Source organism: Mixophyes fleayi, chromosome 7, assembly GCF_038048845.1.
Source record: "Mixophyes fleayi isolate aMixFle1 chromosome 7, aMixFle1.hap1, whole genome shotgun sequence".
Classification (NCBI taxonomy): domain Eukaryota; kingdom Metazoa; phylum Chordata; class Amphibia; order Anura; family Limnodynastidae; genus Mixophyes; species Mixophyes fleayi.
In genome coordinates, this window is record NC_134408.1 from 7940590 (window position 1) to 7961117 (window position 20528).

At 37.5% G+C, this 20528-nt stretch overlaps 1 protein-coding gene across 4 annotated transcripts in view; it reads left to right on the forward strand.

Moving 5' to 3' along the window:
* Positions 1-20528, forward strand: part of LOC142097223 (uncharacterized) — a 73322-nt gene that overhangs the window by 28049 nt on the left and 24745 nt on the right. For all 4 annotated transcript variants that reach the window (XM_075178885.1, XM_075178886.1, XM_075178884.1 and 1 more), the window contains exons 7-8: positions 4198-4470; positions 9098-9187. In XM_075178885.1, the coding sequence (XP_075034986.1) occupies positions 4198-4470; positions 9098-9187 (363 nt within the window). The remainder of the gene's footprint in view (positions 1-4197; positions 4471-9097; positions 9188-20528) is intronic.

Sequence of the window (20528 nt, forward strand, 5' to 3'; positions counted from 1 at the left end):
CGATAGTTGGCGGAAAACACTATAGTGTGTACCCAGCCTAGCTCCCTAAAATAACTTGTGGAAACACGCTCATAGGTAATGGGGTTAAGCCACTTGGTTAGTTGCCTTGAATGGCTTGAAAACTAATGAGAACTTAAAATATGCCTAAATTGCGCCACCCTTCAGCGTTGCGCCCTGGGCGATCGCCCCTGTCGCACAGCCATAGTTACGGCCCTGGGTGCACTGCTGTATCTAATTCCTCTAATAGAGACCAGTGGAAAACCACTCCATTTGTCACTCCCCATATTCCATAACTCTGGGTGATAAAGCCCGTGATGAAGTCTTGAAATTATTGAATTTTAGATTGAATAAATAATTTAGATAATATGTTTTAACATGATTTAATAGCACCCAAGAACCTAAGACATTGAATACATCTTCCTCCTCTTGTTTCAGCTGTGCCTTCGTCCACTTAGAATGTAAGCTCTCTAATGAGCAGGGTCCTCCATACCCTTTGTTTTCATGTCTGCATTTGCTTTGTCTAACTCGTATGTCCCTGTTTTATGTATGTCCTGTTTTTCCTACTGTACGGAGCTGCGGAGCTCTGTGGCTCCTTACAAATCTACGATAATAATAATAATAATACAGGAGACATGGACAAAATGGGGAAGCTAACACAAATAAGTATACATTCTAGACCACAAATGTGCTTAAATTTGATAAAGATGAGGTAGCAATAAGTACTATTACAAACTTAATTATATTAATGTATATCAATGTATCATGGGTTTGAACAAGGTACTGGAGGGAAACATTCTTCAAAGGTAGAGAAGTACTAGAACACAAGGACATGTACTGACACTGGGGGGAAGTAGGGGTCAGAGGAATTTTGAGGAAAACCTACTTCACAGAAAGGGTAGTGGATAAGTGGAATAGTATCCCATCAGAGGTGGTAGAGGCAAATACAGTAGGGCAGTTTAAACATGCTTGGGATAGACATAAAAATATCCTTAAAAAGAATATAGGATCAAATAGAGTTTGAGGTTATCATAGTTTAATAAAACAATGGGCAGACTAGATGTGCAAGCGGTTTTTATCTGCCGTCAATTTCTAATTTAAATAGTAGCACTGCTGAAGAATGTCAATGCAATTACAATTAACTTGCAAGATAAAGAAATAATGATAATAGTAGTGTTGTAAAGAGAATAATGTCCTGCTTAATATGCCCAGGTCCAGGATAACTAGAAAAATACTGTTCATTGAGCTTATGTAAATAAGTGACAAGGAAAGGGGTGGAGTAGCACCAGTAGTGGAAGAGACAGGATACGTAGCAGATAACTGGACTCCCTCTGTTCCTCTGGACTGGCATAGGGCTCTCTGTGTTCCTCTGTACTGTACTTGGACCCCCCTACTTCTCTGGCAGCTTATATGGACCCTTGATAGCTTATTCTCTGGCTGTGATAAACTCCCCTCTTGGACTGGTAAATCCCTAGAATAGTCTGGCAGCTAGCTCTGTCAATCTTGCAGCTCTCCTTGATAAATTGAGAGATTTTGTGATTAAACTGGCATCCTGGTCTTTGCAGCTCTGCCAGTATCGCAACTTGCTCTGTGAAACTTGTAGCTCTGTCTAGAGGATGTGAAGATCTTCTCATCTCCTACAGTCTCTAGGTGCTGTATACACTGTTTGCTCTTCTGCCTGGCTATAGGACTCTCTAGCAGGGCCGCGAAGAGGACTTTCTGGGCCCCCCTTTACACATAGCAGGAGAAGGGATACGTGCTGCCGCACAGCCGTCTAAATGGGTGTGGCCACAGAGTGGTGGGGGCGTGACCAAAATGGGCTGTGGCCGTGCCTCTTTACACATAACATTATGGGAGGAATTCAATTAGCCGCGACGTGTCTCTGAAACGTCCGTGAGTCCGTGAGGTGTTTTTCCAGTTTATGTGGACATGCTTACATGTCCTTAAATGACATTAGCCAGTTTAGAATGTGTGCCTCTCTAAATGTGCCTTTTGCCCACATTCAGTCCACTTCCAAGTTTGAGTGGTTATAAGGCATTTAACATGGTATTCATACCAGTCACATCGTGATATACTCATCCCTGGTTATCATTGGTATTGTGATCTGATACCATTGTTATCACTGTTATTGACAATTCTTTGCATTAAAAACTACATGCATGTGTGCCGCTAGATAGCAAAGAATATTTGTATGCAAGGTAGAGAGAATATAAAAACACATTGATGTACAGTATGCATTAAGAACCTCTTGATTTATGTATTCAATGTAAAAGAATAAAAAATAAAAATATTTTCTAAAACATATTTTTATTAATGATTATAATTGCATTACATGTCCATTTATTTAATAGAATATATTTATTTACATGTGTTCTGATGGGACTTTATATTGCACATATGCATGTGTGTATCCTGTGTTCTGCCTGTTAACATACATTAAGCAATGTTTAGGCAGAGTTTACTTACACCCAGATTCAAATTGAAATGTATCTTGAGATCTACTTGGATTTGAATACGGTCGGAACTATGGTCAAGTTCTGTGCTAAATGCAAGTTGCAGGTTGCGTCCAAACATGAATCACGCCCTGTATGTCAGAATGAAGATATTGCTGGGTCATTTAACAAGAGCAGACGGGGCATGTAAATGAGAAATTAGATTCATCGAAACAGAAGAAAGGACAGCTGCTGGTGGATCCCAAGAGAGTTTGGGGAAGACAAAAAGTGTCTTATATGAACGAAAGATATATAAAATCACAGCATAAATTCTGCACATGGATTTGTGAAGAAAAAAACGTTCCCTGAGTTGATGGACGGAATTGGGCACATTTCAGGTATTCCTTGGAAATTTCATTTTTGCAGGATGGGGTAATGTAACTAAGAAAGGTGGTCTGAACACAGTTATAGGGTATAGATGGTCGGACTTGGTTTTCTGAAAACCGAGCCCACCCAAACTTAGGAGATCCGAGAATGCTCGCGAGCCAGCTTGGTACTTTGCGCGTCCTCGGATTTGAATTGAGGCAAAATGTAATCGTTGCATTGTCGGATCTTGCGGGTTTTGGATTCCGTAAGTACCTCCCTCACCAGGAAATCAAGCGCCATTGGTCACACAGAAACAGGGGTAGCAGTGTTCTTGTCACTCTCCAGTCTCCAGTGACATTGCTCAGTGCCATTACTCACACAGAAACATGGGTAGCAGTGTTCTTGTCAGTCTCCAGTGACATTGCTCAGTGCCATTACTCACACAGAAACATGGGTAGCAGTGTTCTTGTCAGTCTCCAGTGACATTGCTCAGTGCCATTACTCATACAGAAACAGGAGGGGTAGCAGTGTTCTTGTCAGTCTCCAGTGACATTGCTCAGTGCCATTGCTCATACAGAAACAGGAGGGGTAGCAGGGCTCTTGTAACTTGACAAAAATTGACTTGAAATGACTGGAAATTAATGTTTTTGAGGTTAATAATAATGTAGGGGAAAAAAAGAGCCAAAGTATGTGATTTTAGCAAAAAAATAGGGATTGTAGAAAAGAATAGGAATCCAAAACCAAAACATGCAAGGGCGGTTTTGCCAAAACCAAAACCAAACCACGAAGTTAATCCAGATCCAAAACCAAAACACGGGGGTGAGTGAACATCTCTATTATAGGGTCTTTCCTTGCTCTGTGGAAGAGCGCACTGTGATCAATATAGTAAAAAGTTTTAAACATACAAAAGGGACACATAAGAAAGTGTCATTCTCCCTCACTCTCATTACTAGTTTAAGCCATAATTCAGGATTAACTGAGCAGCATTTTAGGAGAAAAATTTAAAAGTTGACATTAATGAAAGGGATTGTCCTAAAGTACAAGTAGGTTGGACTGTGATGTCACATTTTTACAAGAACTGGATTCTACCACTCTCACCATGTACATTTTCAGGTTTACACAAGAACCCACAAATGTAGGTACAAATTGATTTTACGGAGATGTTTTCAGAGACCAGGAAGTGGGTATATACCTTGGAAGGCAGACAGGAAGGTGCACCAATGTACAAAAAAAAGCATTGGGTATGCTCACTTTCTGTGGTTTATAAATGGCCCTTAGAGAGGAAAATATTAATTGAAAGAAGGATTCCAGCAGCAGTGACATAAAGGTATTGGGTTTTATAAGTGTATTAGCTAAAACAAAGTCTGAAAATGTAATTGTAATTTCAATTCTTCTGTCTCAGCATTTGAAGATCACTTTGTGGACATATGCAAACCAGAAATTATAAGAAGGATAATCGTAATAGACCCTGTTCTTGATGATCTTTGGGAAAAGAAGCTCCTGACAAGGGAACAGTATGATGATCTAAATAACAATGCAACGTATGAGGACAAGACGAGAAACTTGTATGATATTGTCAGGAACTGGGAAGACGCTGACAAGGACACGTTCTGTGGGACTCTGAAGATATACAATTACTCAGTCATCAGTGACTTGGAAGATGAGGACAGGAAAGGTAAATACAGACCTCTCTCATCCAGTAAGCTGAAAGTTACTATTCTACATATATAATACAGAGGCTCCTATAATACAGTTTATGTGTACATGGAGTCCAGCATACAGTTTATTACACATAACACATTACTATAGATCCAAGGTACAAGTATCAATCCATGGGTGACTAAATAGAGAGTAAAAAAAAACACCTGTTAATGGCTAGGTTCACTTTTTTTTAACTTTTCTTATTTTGAGCCTGCCCCCTATCTTGAAAATCAGGTCCCCCCTGGGGCCCCTCCCCATTATGTAAGGGCCCCAGGTTGAGCTTGCAGCATGAGGATAGGGAGTCAGTCCAATTCTCTCACATAAATCTCAAGAAAGAAGAATTTACAAATCTCACCCTCAATTATAAACCTTATTAAGAAAGTACAATACAGGTCTATTAGAACATATCACCAGAGATACATGGCCCTGAATTATACAACTGGCAGAGAGTCAAACAGCTCAAGAAATGTCTTACCCTGAGTTATACATTCTTCGGTCTGAACTATAAACCTGCAGAGTCTCCATACACTGAATTATACATCCCAAAATATTAATGATCCTGAAATAAATATACACCCAGGGATTCCTTACACTGAATTATAGAGTGACAGTTTCCTAAAAGAAAATTATACATCCCCATAGATTCCTAATCCTGATTCAAACATGCCTAGAGATTCCTCTCCCAGAATTATACATCCCCAAAGATTTCTCATCCTGTATTATACATACCCAGAGATTCCTCATCCTGAATTATACATACCCAGAGATTCCTCTCCCAGAATAATATATACCCAGAGATTCATCATCCTGAATTATACATACCCAGAGATTCCTCATCCTGTATTATACATACCCAGGGATTCCTCATCCTGAATTATACATTCCTCATCCGTATTATACACCCCCAGAGATTCCTCATCCTGTATTATACATACCCAGAGATTCCTCATCCTGAATTATACATACCCAGAGGTTCCTCATCCTGTATTATACATACCCAGGGATTCCTCATCCTGAATTATACATTCCTCATCCGTATTATACACCCCCAGAGATTCCTCATCCTGTATTATACATACCCAGAGATTCCACATCCTGAATTATACATACCCAGTATGGGCAGCACAGTGGCCTAGTGGTTAGCACGTCTGCCTCACAGCACTGGGGTCATGAGTTCGATTCCCGACCATGGCCTTATCTGTGTGGAGTTTGTATGTTCTCCCTGTGTTTGCGTGGGTTTCCTCCGGGTGCTCCGGTTTCCTCCCACACTCCAAAAAAAAAAAAACATACTTGTAGGTTAATTGGCAGCAATCAAAAATTGACCCTAGTTTCTCCATGTCTGTGTGTGAGTGTGTGTCTATAGTAGGGAATTTAGACTGTAAGCTCCAATGGGGCAGGGACTGATGTGAATGAGTTCTCTGTACAGCGCTGCGGAATTAGTGGCGCTATATAAATAAATGATGATGATGATGATGATGATACCCAGAGGTTCCTCTCCCAGAATTATACATTCCCATAGATTCGTCATCCTGAATTATAGATACCCAGAGATTCCTCATCCTGTATTATACATACCCAGAGATTCCTCATCCTGTATTATACATACCCAGAGATTCCTCGTCCTGAATTATAAATACCCAGAGATTCCTCATCCTGAATTATACCTACCCAGAGATTCCTCGTCCTGAATTATACATACCCAGAGATTCCTCATCCTGAATTATACATCCCCAAAGATTCCTCATCCTGTATTATACATACCCAGGGATTCCTCATCCAGAATTATACATACCCAGAAATTCCTCATCTGTATTATACATCCCCAGAGATTCCTCATCCTGTATTATACATACCCATAGATTCGTCATCCTGTATTATACATACCCAGAGATTCCTCATCCTGAATTATACATACCTAGAGATTCCTCGTCCTGAATTATACATACCCAGAGATTCCTCATCTTGAATTACACATACCCAGAGATTCCTCATCCCGAATTATACATACCCAGAGATTCCTCATCCGTATTATACATCCCCAAAGATTCCTCATCCTGTTTTACACATCTCCAAAGATTCCTCATCCTGAATTATACATACCCTGAGATTCCTCATCCTGAATTATACATACCCAGAGATTCCTCATCCGTATTATACATGCCCAAAGATTCCTCATCCTGTATTATACATACCCAGAGATTCTTCTTCATGAATTATACATTCCTCATCCGTATTATACATACCCAGAGATTCCTCATCCTGAATTATACATACCCAGAGATTCCTCATCCTGTATTATACATACCAACAGATTCCGCATCCGTATTATACATCCCCAGAGATTCCTCATCCTGTATTATACATACCCAGAGATTCCTCATCCTGAATTATACATACCCAGAGATTCCTCATCCCGAATTATACATACCCAGAGATTCCTCATCCGTATTATACATCCCCAAAGATTCCTCATCCTGTTTTACACATCTCCAAAGATTCCTCATCCTGAATTATACATACCCAGACATTCCTCATCCTGAATTATACATACCCAGAGATTCCTCATCCGTATTATACATGCCCAAAGATTCCTCATCCTGTATTATACATACCCAGAGATTCCTCATCCTGAATTATACATACCCAGAGATTCCTAATACTGTATTATACATACCAACAGATTCCGCATCCGTAATATACATCCCCAGAGATTCCTCATCCTGTATTATACATACCCAGAGATTCCTCTCACAGAATTATACATACCCAGAGATTCCTCATCCTGTATTATACATACCCAGAGATTCCTCATCCGTATTATACATACCGAGAGATTCCTCATCCTGTATTATATATACCCAGAGATTCCTCATCCTGTATTATACATACCCAGAGATTCCTCATCCTGAATTATACATACCCAGAGATTCCTCATCCGTATTATACATCCCCAAAGATTCCTCATCCTGTATTATACATACTCAGAGATTCTTCATCCTGAATTATACATTCCTCATTCGTATTATACATACTCAGAGATTCCTCATCCGTATTATACATACCGAGAGATTCCTCATCCTGTATTATATATACCCAGAGATTCCTCATCCTGTATTATACATACCCAGAGATTCCTCATCCTGAATTATACATACCCAGAGATTCCTCATCCGTATTATACATCCCCAAAGATTCCTCATCCTGTATTATACATACCCAGAGATTCTTCATCCTGAATTATACATTCCTCATTCGTATTATACATACCCAGAGATTCCTCATCCTGTATTATACATACCCAGAGATTCCTCTCCCAGAATTATACATACCCAGAGATTCCTCATTCTGAATTATACATACCCAGAGATTCCTCATCCTGTATTATACATACCCAGAGATTCCTCATTCTGAATTATACATACCCAGAGATTCCTCATCCTGTATTATACATACCCAGAGATTCCTCATCCTGTATTATACATACCCAGAGATTCCTCATCCTGTATTATACATACCCAGAGATTCCTCATCCTGTATTATACACCCCCAGAGATTCCTCATTCTGAATTATACAAACCCAGAGATTCCTCATCCTGTATTATACATACCCAGAGATTCCTCATCGTGAATTATACATACACAGAGATTCCTCATCCTGAATAATGCAAAACGAGAGATTCCTCTCCCAGAATTATACATACCCAGAGATTCCTCTCCCAGAATTATACATACCCAGAGATTCCTCTCCCAGAATTATACATACCCAGAGATTCCTCATCCGTATTATACATACCCAGAGATTCCTCATCCTGTATTATACATACCCAGAGATTCCTCATCCTGTATTATACATACCCAGAGATTCCTCTGGGTATCTATCTATCTATCTATCTATCTATCTATCTCATATCTATCTATTTATCTATCTCATATTTATCTATCTATCTATTATTATTATTATTATTATTATCATTTATTTGTTAGGCGCCACAAGGTGTCCGCAGCGCCGTACATAGTACAAACAGTAAACCATACAGGGTTAAACAGTACAGAACAGTAAACACAAAGTACCAATGCTTCAGAAACTCCGGGACAGACAAATGGAGTAAGGACGGAGCAGAAGAACAGGTGGGGAGACACGAGGGAAGAAGTGCCCTGCTCAAACGAGCCTACATCCTAAGGGAGGGTGGACAAAACAGACACGAGAGGGAGCGGTGATACCAGGGGAGAGAGGGAAGAGCGAGCAGAGTAGGTGAGGGGTTAGGTGGATGGTTGGTAGGCTTTAAGGAACAGGTGAGTTTTAAGTGCTCGTTTGAAGGAGCTCAGATTGGGTGATAGACGGATGGAGCGAGGGAGGTCATTCCAGTGTAGGGGGGCAGCTCTATCTATCTATCTATCTATCTATCTATCTATCTCTCTATCTATCTCTCTACCTACCTATCTATCTATCTCATATCTATCTATTTATTTATTTATCTCGTATTTATCTATCTATCTATATATCTATCTATCTATCTACCTACCTATCTATTTATTTATCTCACATTTATCTATCTATCTATCTATCTATCTATCTATATTTCTTTTTTGATTGTATGCAGAACTAGGAGGCATCTGGACACAGGGACGTAGTCGACATTCATTGAGAAAGTGCGCAGTAGTGTCCGATTCAAGCTTTGGGAGTTCCAAAGGTAAGTTGTTTACCATCATATCGCTTGCACCATCTGCAGGTATAGTCTAAGTGGTAATTGCTAGTGAAGACGGCTGAGTATGCAGCTAGACCATGTGTTTGCAATCAATTATTTTATGTACAATAGACATTAATGACATCCTAATAAATGTAATTCATGGAAAAATATAAAATAATAATAGCTCTTTTTTATTTTTTAATGTTTTGCCATTAATTACTATATTATTAACCAGTGATATTAATTGAATAGTTTTTATTTTTTTCTGTGCATTCTTTTGGGACTTGATATTCCACATATGTATTGGAGGTATCCTGCAGTGTATTTTCTGTTAAATCAGAGCGCACCTAGACCCCTATTCATCAACAGACATATCTTCAGATCCACTCCTTGCTGAAGACGGACGTGCGTATACCCAATGCACATTGCGTTAATTTTGTGTTTGGTAATGAATCAGGCCCTGTCTGTCTAAGATTTTTGTATCATTTAAAGCCTTATGTAACAAATCCTTAAGGTTTAATCATAAACTGTGCTTGGGTTTCACACATATACCAATTGACAATCTATATTTGATTAAGTCATTCTTTTATAATGTTACTCCTTATTTTAAAACACACCTTCCCAACTTACATCACTGCTGGCACTCTAAGTCTCTATCATTAAAGTGACATGTTCTTGGAGGGCCTTTTATTGGAAGGGTCATCTTGACCTTATGTGGAGCCAATATTTCTTTGGCCTTATTCGGCGATTGTGTAATAATGGAAATTTACGAAAAACATGTCTCTTGTTATGTAATATGTGTTTTTCCGTTCTCTTAAAATCACAAACACATAAAATTCAAGTTCATTGGTTCATTCTATTGAACTAATTGGTAATATAGGGTTTTTGTTAATTATTACTTCGACAGTTCCCACCCTTTTATATACACATGAAAAGGTACTTTTTCATGGGACTATAATTAATTGAATGGGAGTATATATTTCTGTCAGCACTGATGTTCTTGGATTGGTTTGACTTTCACAAATATTTGTATACAACACAAACCATACTTTAAACAAGAATACAGAAACAATATTGACATAATTATTATCACAATAAATTTCATGTAAATATACATTAGGTTAGAAAACCACTTTTTAAGTCCCAAGAACCATATGCTTGGATTTAACCATGTCCATGATGAATCATTTTAAAAGTCTTTATAATAGTTTTGTCATCAAAATCCTTCTTCATATTATGGGCATTGTTTATATAACGTGCAATTATAGCTTCTGGATCGGAAATGTCGTTGATTAGGTAATAAACAATGGACTCCAAGTTCAGTCTCAAGGATTAAACTTTATCCTCCTGTTTGAGCCGTTAAATAGTCCAAAACTACTCAATGTTGTAAAAGTTCATTTTTAAATACCTGTAATTCAAGTCCAACATAACGAAAGGTATCATGATAAGTTCCAGTCACATTATCAATTAAATCCTGACAAACGTTCAATTTCATATTAATTAGTCATAAATCCATAATTTCCATAAGTAAACATATTATTAATATTTATACCCACTCTATGTCTTACTAACTTATTAATGAGTAGAACATATTTTTATTAATAATATCTTATTCAACTCATCGTACAGCACTGTATAAAATTGAGGAACAACTCTTCCTAAACGGCATCATTTAGAATTAATTGATAACCATTTAAATGCAAATTTTCCATATATATATATATATATATATATATATATATATATATATATATATATAAGAAATGTTTCCTGGTAAGAGAACTAGTACATGATATTTTAAAACATTGTTGAGATTATCATACCCACGTGACATTTTTTTATCTGGTATCGTGTTTTCTTCATCTGGTTCTGGTAGTGTATGATTAAAAAGTCGATTATAATAATACAAAGTGCATTGTGTACATTTTTTACTCTTAAGAGATTTAATGGTATATATTTCACACTTAGTTGCATCTGTTTGAAGTTCTATCTTTAGTTTAGCTTTCTCATTTTATGTAATGTCTAAATCTCTGTCTACATCAAACGTATAAGGTTCTTTACATTCTGGCACATATGGTTTTAGGCACTGTAATCACTGTATTACACTTATTCATGCTAACTCTTACAACTTGTAGTACTTGTTGTTCTATGGCAGCATTGTATAAACCTGATGCTGTCCTTTATCTGAGGTATTATCGTTTTAACCTAATTTATTGTTTTATTAAACATGAAAGAAATTGTTCAGTTATGTGTGGTGCTAAAACTATAACCAGAGGTTTAGTTAAGTTATATATACTTTCAGCAATTCGACCATAATCACAAAGATTTTAATCTTGTTCTTGACATTTTATATCAAGACTAATGTGTGTCATTCTTCATAAATGGTAACATTGACATATTTTTACTCAATAAAGGAGTTTTAGTACACACCCAACAATTTGTAACTCCTAACATTTCACTTAACATAACATGCAATTGGTCAACTGAATATTCTCTCTAGCAATATTCATTATTATCAGACCACCATATTAATCACCTTTCTTCTGGTGGAATACCACAATACTCACAAATACATTTTGGAATTGGTGTTAATCCTTTATAATGACTGAATTCTCTGGTTTTCCTGTTTAGAAAAGAAGCAGAAATGGTCTTATTAAAATCATCCTCATCTAATATATCAGATGGGCCATCACTTTCCCACCTTCTCCTCAATTCCTTTCCAAAATATATAAATAACATGTTGAGGGTACAAACATCATTGTTCCTATAAGTCAGGCAACAAGGTTGAAGGCTCTTTGTGTCATAAGTCGATAACCTTGTAGCTGATTATACATCATCACTTCCATCTTGATTGAAGAGTTCTTTTAAATATATCTCAGACTCTTTATCTGTGTTTAGTTCTGCGTCCTTTGGTTCCTTTAAGCTTGGGTCTTTTACCTGTTTGCAATGGGAACTGTGGATCCAAGTGTCTTTCTCTGCAACCTTTACGGTAGTATCAGTCGTTATAGAACTTGTCTTTAGTAGGACCATCCCATTGATCTGTAAGGGAACCAGAGTGTAAGAGATTTCTTACCATAACATAGTCTCTAGGTTGTATTCTGTGTGCAGGCCCAAGAGCTGCTTGTAGTTGAATGTCTTTGTTCAAGTGTTCTTCTGGGCCTTCTGAAGCTTCTGCAACTGTTCAGACAACTGTAAGACATACTGAGCAGTTATATCATGATGCAGCTTCAAGTCAGTTTGTGGATTAATAACGTATCTTGGCTGAAGTCCAATAACAGTTCATATGGCGAGAGATTGAGAAGAGGTTTATAAGTGATTGTAATACTATGATAAACTAAAGAAGTGCCATTCCTGTTTCTTTAGTAAGCTTAGTTATTCTTTAATTACTCCATTTATTATTTCAACTTTATTTGAAGCTTGAAAATTATATAGTGTATAAAGTTTTGAATCCATTCCCATCATATTACACATTCTTTGAAGCACTTTTTCTGTGAAATGAGTTCACTCTCTGGGTAAACTACATCTACATACAAATTCTGGCAAAATCTTCTTAGCAATAAGTTGCACTATGTCTGAGGCAATTAACTAGGCCTCATCCCACCAACACGTATCAATACCAACTAACACATACTGTAATCCTCTTAACTTTCTTTTCTCTTAATTAAATAAAATCAATAAACTAATATGTAACCTATGAAAAGGTTATATTAGGCACCTGTCTGACCTTAGTAGGTACTATCTTTCCTTCATTGTTCTTAAGACAAATTATACATATTTCACATTTAAATTTAGCAACTGTAGTAATTTCTGGGATTACCAACAAGATATAACAATTCTAATCCTGTTATCTGCTCCCATGTATACTAACTAACAAATGAGCACTTTCTGCAAAAGCTGGTAACAACATTTTTTAATGCTACTGGTTTATTTTCTATATCTACCCACATGTCATCCTTTGTTTTATAACATTGTTTCAATTTCCATGTATTAATTTCATTCAATGTAGCCTTATCCTGACATTGTCGTAAGTTCTCATATGTGATATCATGAAAAATCATCACTTGGGTTTGTGGCTGCCTTTCTAAAGCTGCTCCTCGAGCTGCTGAGTCTGCTAGTTTGTTTCCTAGTGAGCCTTCATTTGTCTGTTTGCTATGTGCCTGGCACTTAATAACTACAACCTCTTTTGGCAACTGTATAGCCTCTATCAGTTGTTTGTCTGTTTGTGCATGTGATACAGGTGTTCCTGGTGATGTTAGGTAACCCCTATATTTTCAAATAGTTCCAAAATCATGAACTACAATGTGTAGTTACTACCCGTAACGTGAATCTGTGCAAATGTCTACATGTTTTCCTTTACCTAGCTGACATGCTTTGATGAGTGCTGTAAGTTCGGCTACCTGAACTGAGTGTAAGCCTAATGACTTAACTTCAATTATCTCATTATGTATAGTGATTGCACATCCTGTCAGTGTCACTAGTGAGCTATCATGCGTTTATTTTATAAAACATTTTCATCAGTAAAGAAACTTTAATTTAAATTCTTCGTTCCTTATTTCTTATTTTAAAACACACCTTCCCAGCTTACATCACTGCTGGCACTCTAAGTCTCTATCATTAAAGTGACATGTTCTTGGAGGGCCTATTATTGGAAGGGTCATCTTGACCTTATGTGGAGCCAATATTTCTTTGGCCTTATTCGGCGATTGTGTAATAATGGAAATTTACTAAAAACATGTCTCTTGTTATGTAATATTTTTTTCCCGTTCTCTTAAAAGCACAAACACATAAAATTCAAGTTCATTGGTTCAGTCTATTGAACTAATTGGTAATATAGGGTTTTTGTTAATTATTTCTTCGACAGTGTTCAGATTGAGTTTGCTTAGGTTAATGTTGTTGACCCAGGGTCTATGATGACCATTGAAAAAATACAAATAGGTATTTAAATACATAACTGACGTCATTTTACATTTGTTTTATGTCTGAAAACTATATTTTATGGCCACAAATGCTGCAAATTACTTTTGTGAATTTTGTGTTCAAATTTAATGTTGAAAAACAAATTTTGGATCATTTACCTTCTATAAACGATCCACTTGACTGTATATTCACAAATGGTTTTTAAATGGTATAAATAGAGTCACTGTAAGACACTTTTATAGTATACAAATGGAAAAATATCAAGAATGTTATGTAGAAAGTAGAAGTTATTCTCACTTAGCAATGGGACATTAAACTATAACCTTCATTAGTAATTAAACTCATGGTCCCGAATTGAATTTACTCCCTCACCCTTATGTTCACACACTCCATAAAAAGGATAAATTGATGCGAAAAATGTGCCTGTTTTATATACACTCAAAAAGCAATTCAATTACTGCATATTTGAGCATTAAATGTACACAATCTGGATAATCACCTGTAATATTACTGTGGGTTTATTCTTCTTGTGTAATATCTGTGACCTATATGTATATATAAGATCTGCCCTACATGCAATGTGTTTTCCAGACAACACAAATCACTGATTGCAGTATTTTAGAAACCTGACAAAACAATCCTGCTTTGTGCTGGATTTTTTTTAACCAAACACAAACATAGAACATAAACAAATGTATCTATAAAACATTGCACCCCAATACTTCAGACTTTTCCTTTGGAGATGGTCTGCATTGTAGTAGGTTTAGTCCTTCCAGCCAGTGCCGTAACTAGACATTTTAGTGCCCTGGGCGAGATAGGGCACCGGCGCCCCCCATCTAAGTGGGAGTGACATTTGCCAAGTGCGTGGGGCCATCCTAATGTGGGGGTGTGGCTAGCACTTTACTGAAAGAATTCTGTTACACATATTTGCAAATGCATATATATATATACAGTGGTGGGATTCAAATAAATTAACAACCGGTTCTCTGCCCTAATGACCATTTAAAGTTTGCAAAAATATATACTGAAGGGTATTCTAATATTTCATGCACTTAATATTCAAATAAGAACAGTAAAAGAGATTTGCAAAACTAGATAGTTATAAGAGTTTTAAAATGTTAAAGAAATTTTTTTAAAGAATACCTTACCTGACAAAAATCTGTTATTTAATATTATATTCATATTATGGCACAGTAATGCCCCCAGTTCATATTATGCCATAGTAATAGCTCTCTTCATCCCCCATGCAGCCTTCCATTGCCCTTCAAAAAACTGCGATGCAGCTTATTTTTCCCCTCAAAACACTCTGCCATGCTGCCTTCCTTTGCTGCTCCTTTCTCCGTTCATTCACTTACCTTTTCTATCTGCTTCTTTCTTCTATTTTCATCCTTTTGTTTGCGTTCCAAATGCCGAACTTCCTGTCAGTGGAACTCACACGCGTTCCACTGTTATAGTCTACAGTTATTAAGTTCTGGCCTCTATATAGTCTGTAGTTATTAAGTTCTGGCCTCTATAGTCAATACGCAGTAGCCTCTGGTCTCTACAATAACTACATATCCTAGTAGGTTATGGCCCTGATAGTTAATACTAGTGCTTCTGAAGTGTACAGATAATACACAGTATGGACTGGCTTCAGTTGTGATTAGAGATGGTCACTGACCCCCGTGTTTTGGTTTTGGATCTGGATTACCGACGTGTTTTGGTTTTGGTTTTGGTTTTGCAAAACCGCCGTAGCGTGTTTTGGTTTTGGTTTTGTTTGGTTTTGTTTTGCTATTTTGTTGGAAAATCAATGTTTTTGGGCCTAAACTAACCCAATTTAGTGCTCCAACTGTTTTAGAGATAAGTAATCTAATTGTAGAGGTAATAAATCATCCAAAAAACAGTGTAATTCTTCGTTGGTAGGCCTTCATTTATTATACACACAAAACAGATTGTCTTCCTCTCCATCTATGCATATTGGCAATGCAGCCATCGTCTTTGGATGTATATTACACCCTACACTTATAGTTAAATATGTAAAGAAATGGAAAAAGGCAGTTTGCTTTCTGTCTCTATAGGCTCCCCTCCACTTGTTTACAAAACAAAAAAATTCAGCCGTTATAGACTGTACAATATTAATTGACATGGAGAAAGCCAGTTTGTTTTCTGTCTCTCTAGGCTTCCCTCCACTTGTATAAAATACAAACAAATTAAGCTGTTATAGACTGTACAATATTAAGAGAAATGGACAAAGGCAGTTTGGGGTCACTCTGTCTAAAAATTATTTGGTAAGATGCTGCTGACAGATCTGACTTTTGACAGCCAGAAATATTTATGCACAATTATGGGGGACACCCCAACAGCACTGGGGAGTGCTAAAAATTATTTGGTAGATACTGCTGACAGATATGACTTTTGACAGCCAGAAATATTTATGCACAATTATGGGGGACACCCCAAAAGCGCTGGGGAGTGCCAAATATTAAAACAAAATAATAAACCTCTATCCTCCTCTCTTCTCTAGCGATTTTTGTTAGAGCAATTGCAAGAAGAATATTGTATTCTCTGTCCCTGCTCTAATCAGCCTGTGACTACACCCTGCTCTCTCCCTCTGTCAAATGGCGATGGATTGCTGTGGAGGCGTGTATTTATAATCTTCAAGTATCGCGAGAATCGAGCCCCGAGATCCGACGACGTCACGATGATGTTCGGCCTCGATTTCGATTCGGAGCGGGCGGGAGAGTACCGAGCTCCTCAGCTCGGTACTCGGATAGCCAAAGTTCGGGTCGGTTCGGTTCTCGGGGAACCGGATCCGCCCATCTCTAGTTGTGATACACATTGCTGCTTTCAGCCTCTCTGATCTACAGACACTGTTCTGTATGTTACACACAGATGTGGGCTGTAATAATCACAAGCTTTAGAATCCCACCCAGCCCGGCCTGCACCTGTTCCCCAATAATGGCGTGCGCACTTTCTGATCTAACTTTACTAATTGAATAAATAGAACTAATAAATATTTGACATTTGCTGTCAAAGTTAGGTGCACTTGCTGCCTGTTGGACACATCAGCTACTTAATACGTTTCGGGATTGATGGCAGCACGCTTATTATTTTCTAGAGCGTCTGACGCGATACAAGATTTCCATACAAGGGCCATATTGTCCAGGGTGGGAGGGGCAGGAGGACAGCAGACCATCTGGAGCGGGTCAGGGGATGTTTATACAAGTGTCAGGGTGACTGGTGTGAGAGGGGCGGCTGGAAAGCATGAGATCTTCTGTCAGTGCGCTTCGGTGAGATACGTTTCACTGACAGGAAGATGCGTTCCACTGACAGGAAGTTCGTCACGTTTGCGTTCCAAATATCGCACGTCATTTCAGTGACTGCAAAAAAGAAAAGGCTGAAGGTGCAGAGGAGAGGCAGGTAGTGGGCGGCTGCTGCGCCCCCGTGGACTTGCGACCTGGGCGACGGCACTGCCCGCACCTGCCTCGTTACGGCTCTGCTTCCAGCTGACAAAAGGGTATTGGGTTGGAGCATGTCTGACAATATTTATGTTGGTTCACTGTTAGAGGCCTGTTGATAAACCAAAACAGGCCATCAGCTTCACCAAGATTTCTAGATCTAAGGATATAGTTATTTACACAGAAGATACAGAGTTACTTCAGTGGTGCACGAGGAACAGATATATTTGTGCAGGATGAATCACTATATCAATAGTGACAAAATATAACTGAAAAAAAGCCATATGTTAAAAGATATAGATATATGCAGTTTTGTAGCGGGGCCAAAATGACGCGACTTTTAGTCCCGCAATTGCGGGATGCGGGAGACTTTCCAGCTCTCCCGGGAGTCCGTGAGACCGACCTTAATTTCGGGAGTCTCCCGAACATTCCGGGAGAGTTGGCAAGTATGACATACACTAACATATACACAACTATAGACGTATTAACAGCCTAAGCTAGCTGAATGCAGAAATAAACATTCATTGTAACTATTTCCTTACAGGGCAACATAAGACAATAATACAAGAAGAACACTCCCTGGCTGTAGATATTACTACTTAACTGTACATAAACATTACAGGAAATAAAATCATAGATCACATTTATTTATTGGCAGAAATTCAATGATGCGTAAATGGTCCCCTGACGTGTTTGTAATATTCACCTGGGGCAATTTCATCTCCTGCTCAATGGTTCTCGGCTTGTCCAGTCCAGCAATAGAAATTCCAAAAAATAAAGTAGGGACAAGACAAACAATAATTATTAAAGGTGTAACAATTTATTATATAAATGTAATAACTAACGTACATAAGTAACGAATGTCATAAGTAATGTCTGGTGGGAGTGGCAGTGAAACGGGCTCTGATGATGTCATTAACTGGAAATCGGATCTGGCACTTACAAATGCCTTCCACATTGTATTACAACTTTGCTTTCCTCTGGGTTTATGAATAGAACAGTTATATTTTTCGCAATAGGTAAAATTAAGGAAAAAACTCATGCTCTAATAGAAATGGATGGTAGTTTAAAATTTAAAAATACATATATCAAAAACCAGAACCAATAACTATACAAAAAAGTGTTTGCTAAGTAGAGATATTGCAATCTCCCTATAGTAACCACATACACACACCAGAAAAGTTTGGCCGCACTAATTGTGATCTAAAGATAAAATAAAATGCAAAAATTCACACATCAAGCCGAGACCATTGTAGAAAAACATATTTCCTTTTTTGTCTCTAATGGATATAAACTCTCCATAAATCTTCATTGTACACTCAATATTAAGATGTAATTGCTGACATAACTATGTAAAATAAAAAAGCAGCTATTGTCAGACGTATGAGGCCAAAGTGTGGAGCTAAAACACATCTTTAATTAATTTAAAAACAGTATTTGAAGCCCTTCACGCGTTTCTCCATCTAGTCTGATGGTTTCATCAGATAGAATTTTGCTCTCTCAATTGACCCTCTGTAGCTGTTATTTAATGACCAACGCTCCAATCACAATGTAGTCTTCATTTATCCACTCCTGAAGTTCATTGAACGCAGTTTTTGTGGTTTGTGAAACTGGAGCTGGGAGTTCATATTGTTTGCATTTAATTTCATATTACTTTCGTATCACACACTGGCGTCTGCTTATATCGAAGTTACATTTTTATATTGTTTAAATTATGCAAAATTTTATAGTATAATTAAAACATTATAGTACTGATAAAATAAAGCATTTTGTTGCTATCAATCTGACGGGTGGGGTAGGTATTGACGATGACAACAATAACGACAACAAAGACACCAACCTAATAATCATGATGAGCATGAAAGCGACAGTCAATAAATATCTACATACCAATGTTTAGATGAACTGTCTTTGCGGCACACATTATATCCATCAGCTGTCAACTGCAAAGAGAGATTATTCCGGCCACTGCTAACCCCATCATTTACACTGGTCACAGTGCAATTGGCACTTTTAAGGCGGCAATGGGTGGACTCGACGTCTGTATAATGTATTGTAGCACCGGTTCCACCCATTGTCGCCTTAAAGCGCCAATCGCCAGGGAGAAATGCATGGGATCATGTCTAACAATATATCTCCTGGCTTACTGTTAGAAGCCAGTTTAGTTGTCACAGTTGATATACCATCAGTTTCAGTGAGGAAAAACGAAAAACTGCAGATAAAAATATATAGCCTTTCCGGTGTTTATAGACTCAGAATTCAGCCATATAAACCGGACGCGTTTTGCACAAAAGTTACTTTAGTGACTCATATGGTATCAAGTCGACAAGCTCTTTAAATATTACACTGCTGCATTTCTATTAACAAACCTGGAAAATTAATAAAATCAGTTTTCTATATGCACATTAATAACCATATTTCCTATTTAAGATATCAATATGGATATTAATCTTCATATATGAAACATATATACAACTATTTTGAATGATTTTTGCCGTTCACCTGTATTTGTCATTTACCATGTTTAAAATACTGTATTTAAATTAATCAAATTGACAATGTTTACAAATACAAATATAAATTCTCATAATCACCATCAAAATATATAACACATCCATAAAGTATGTATAACAAGAAAATATATTCACATATAAAAGACATTTTAAACAATTGTTATATTATAGATCTAACAACCATACAACAGTTCTATCACTGGTCCTCCACTTGTCCAGTCCAGCAATAGATATTCCAAAACATAAAGGAGGGAAAAGAGAATCCAGGATTGTAAAATGTGTAATGATTGATTACATAAAGGTAATAACTGACATACAATTCAATAAGGAATTGTATATGCGCAGTATCCTGGTGGCTGAGGCAGTGAAACGGGCTCTGCTGACATAATAAACTGGAAGTTGGAATTGGAAAGGACTTTTGCCTTCCACCTTGTGTATCACTGGGTTTCTGCATAGGTGAGATGCGTTTTGCACAGT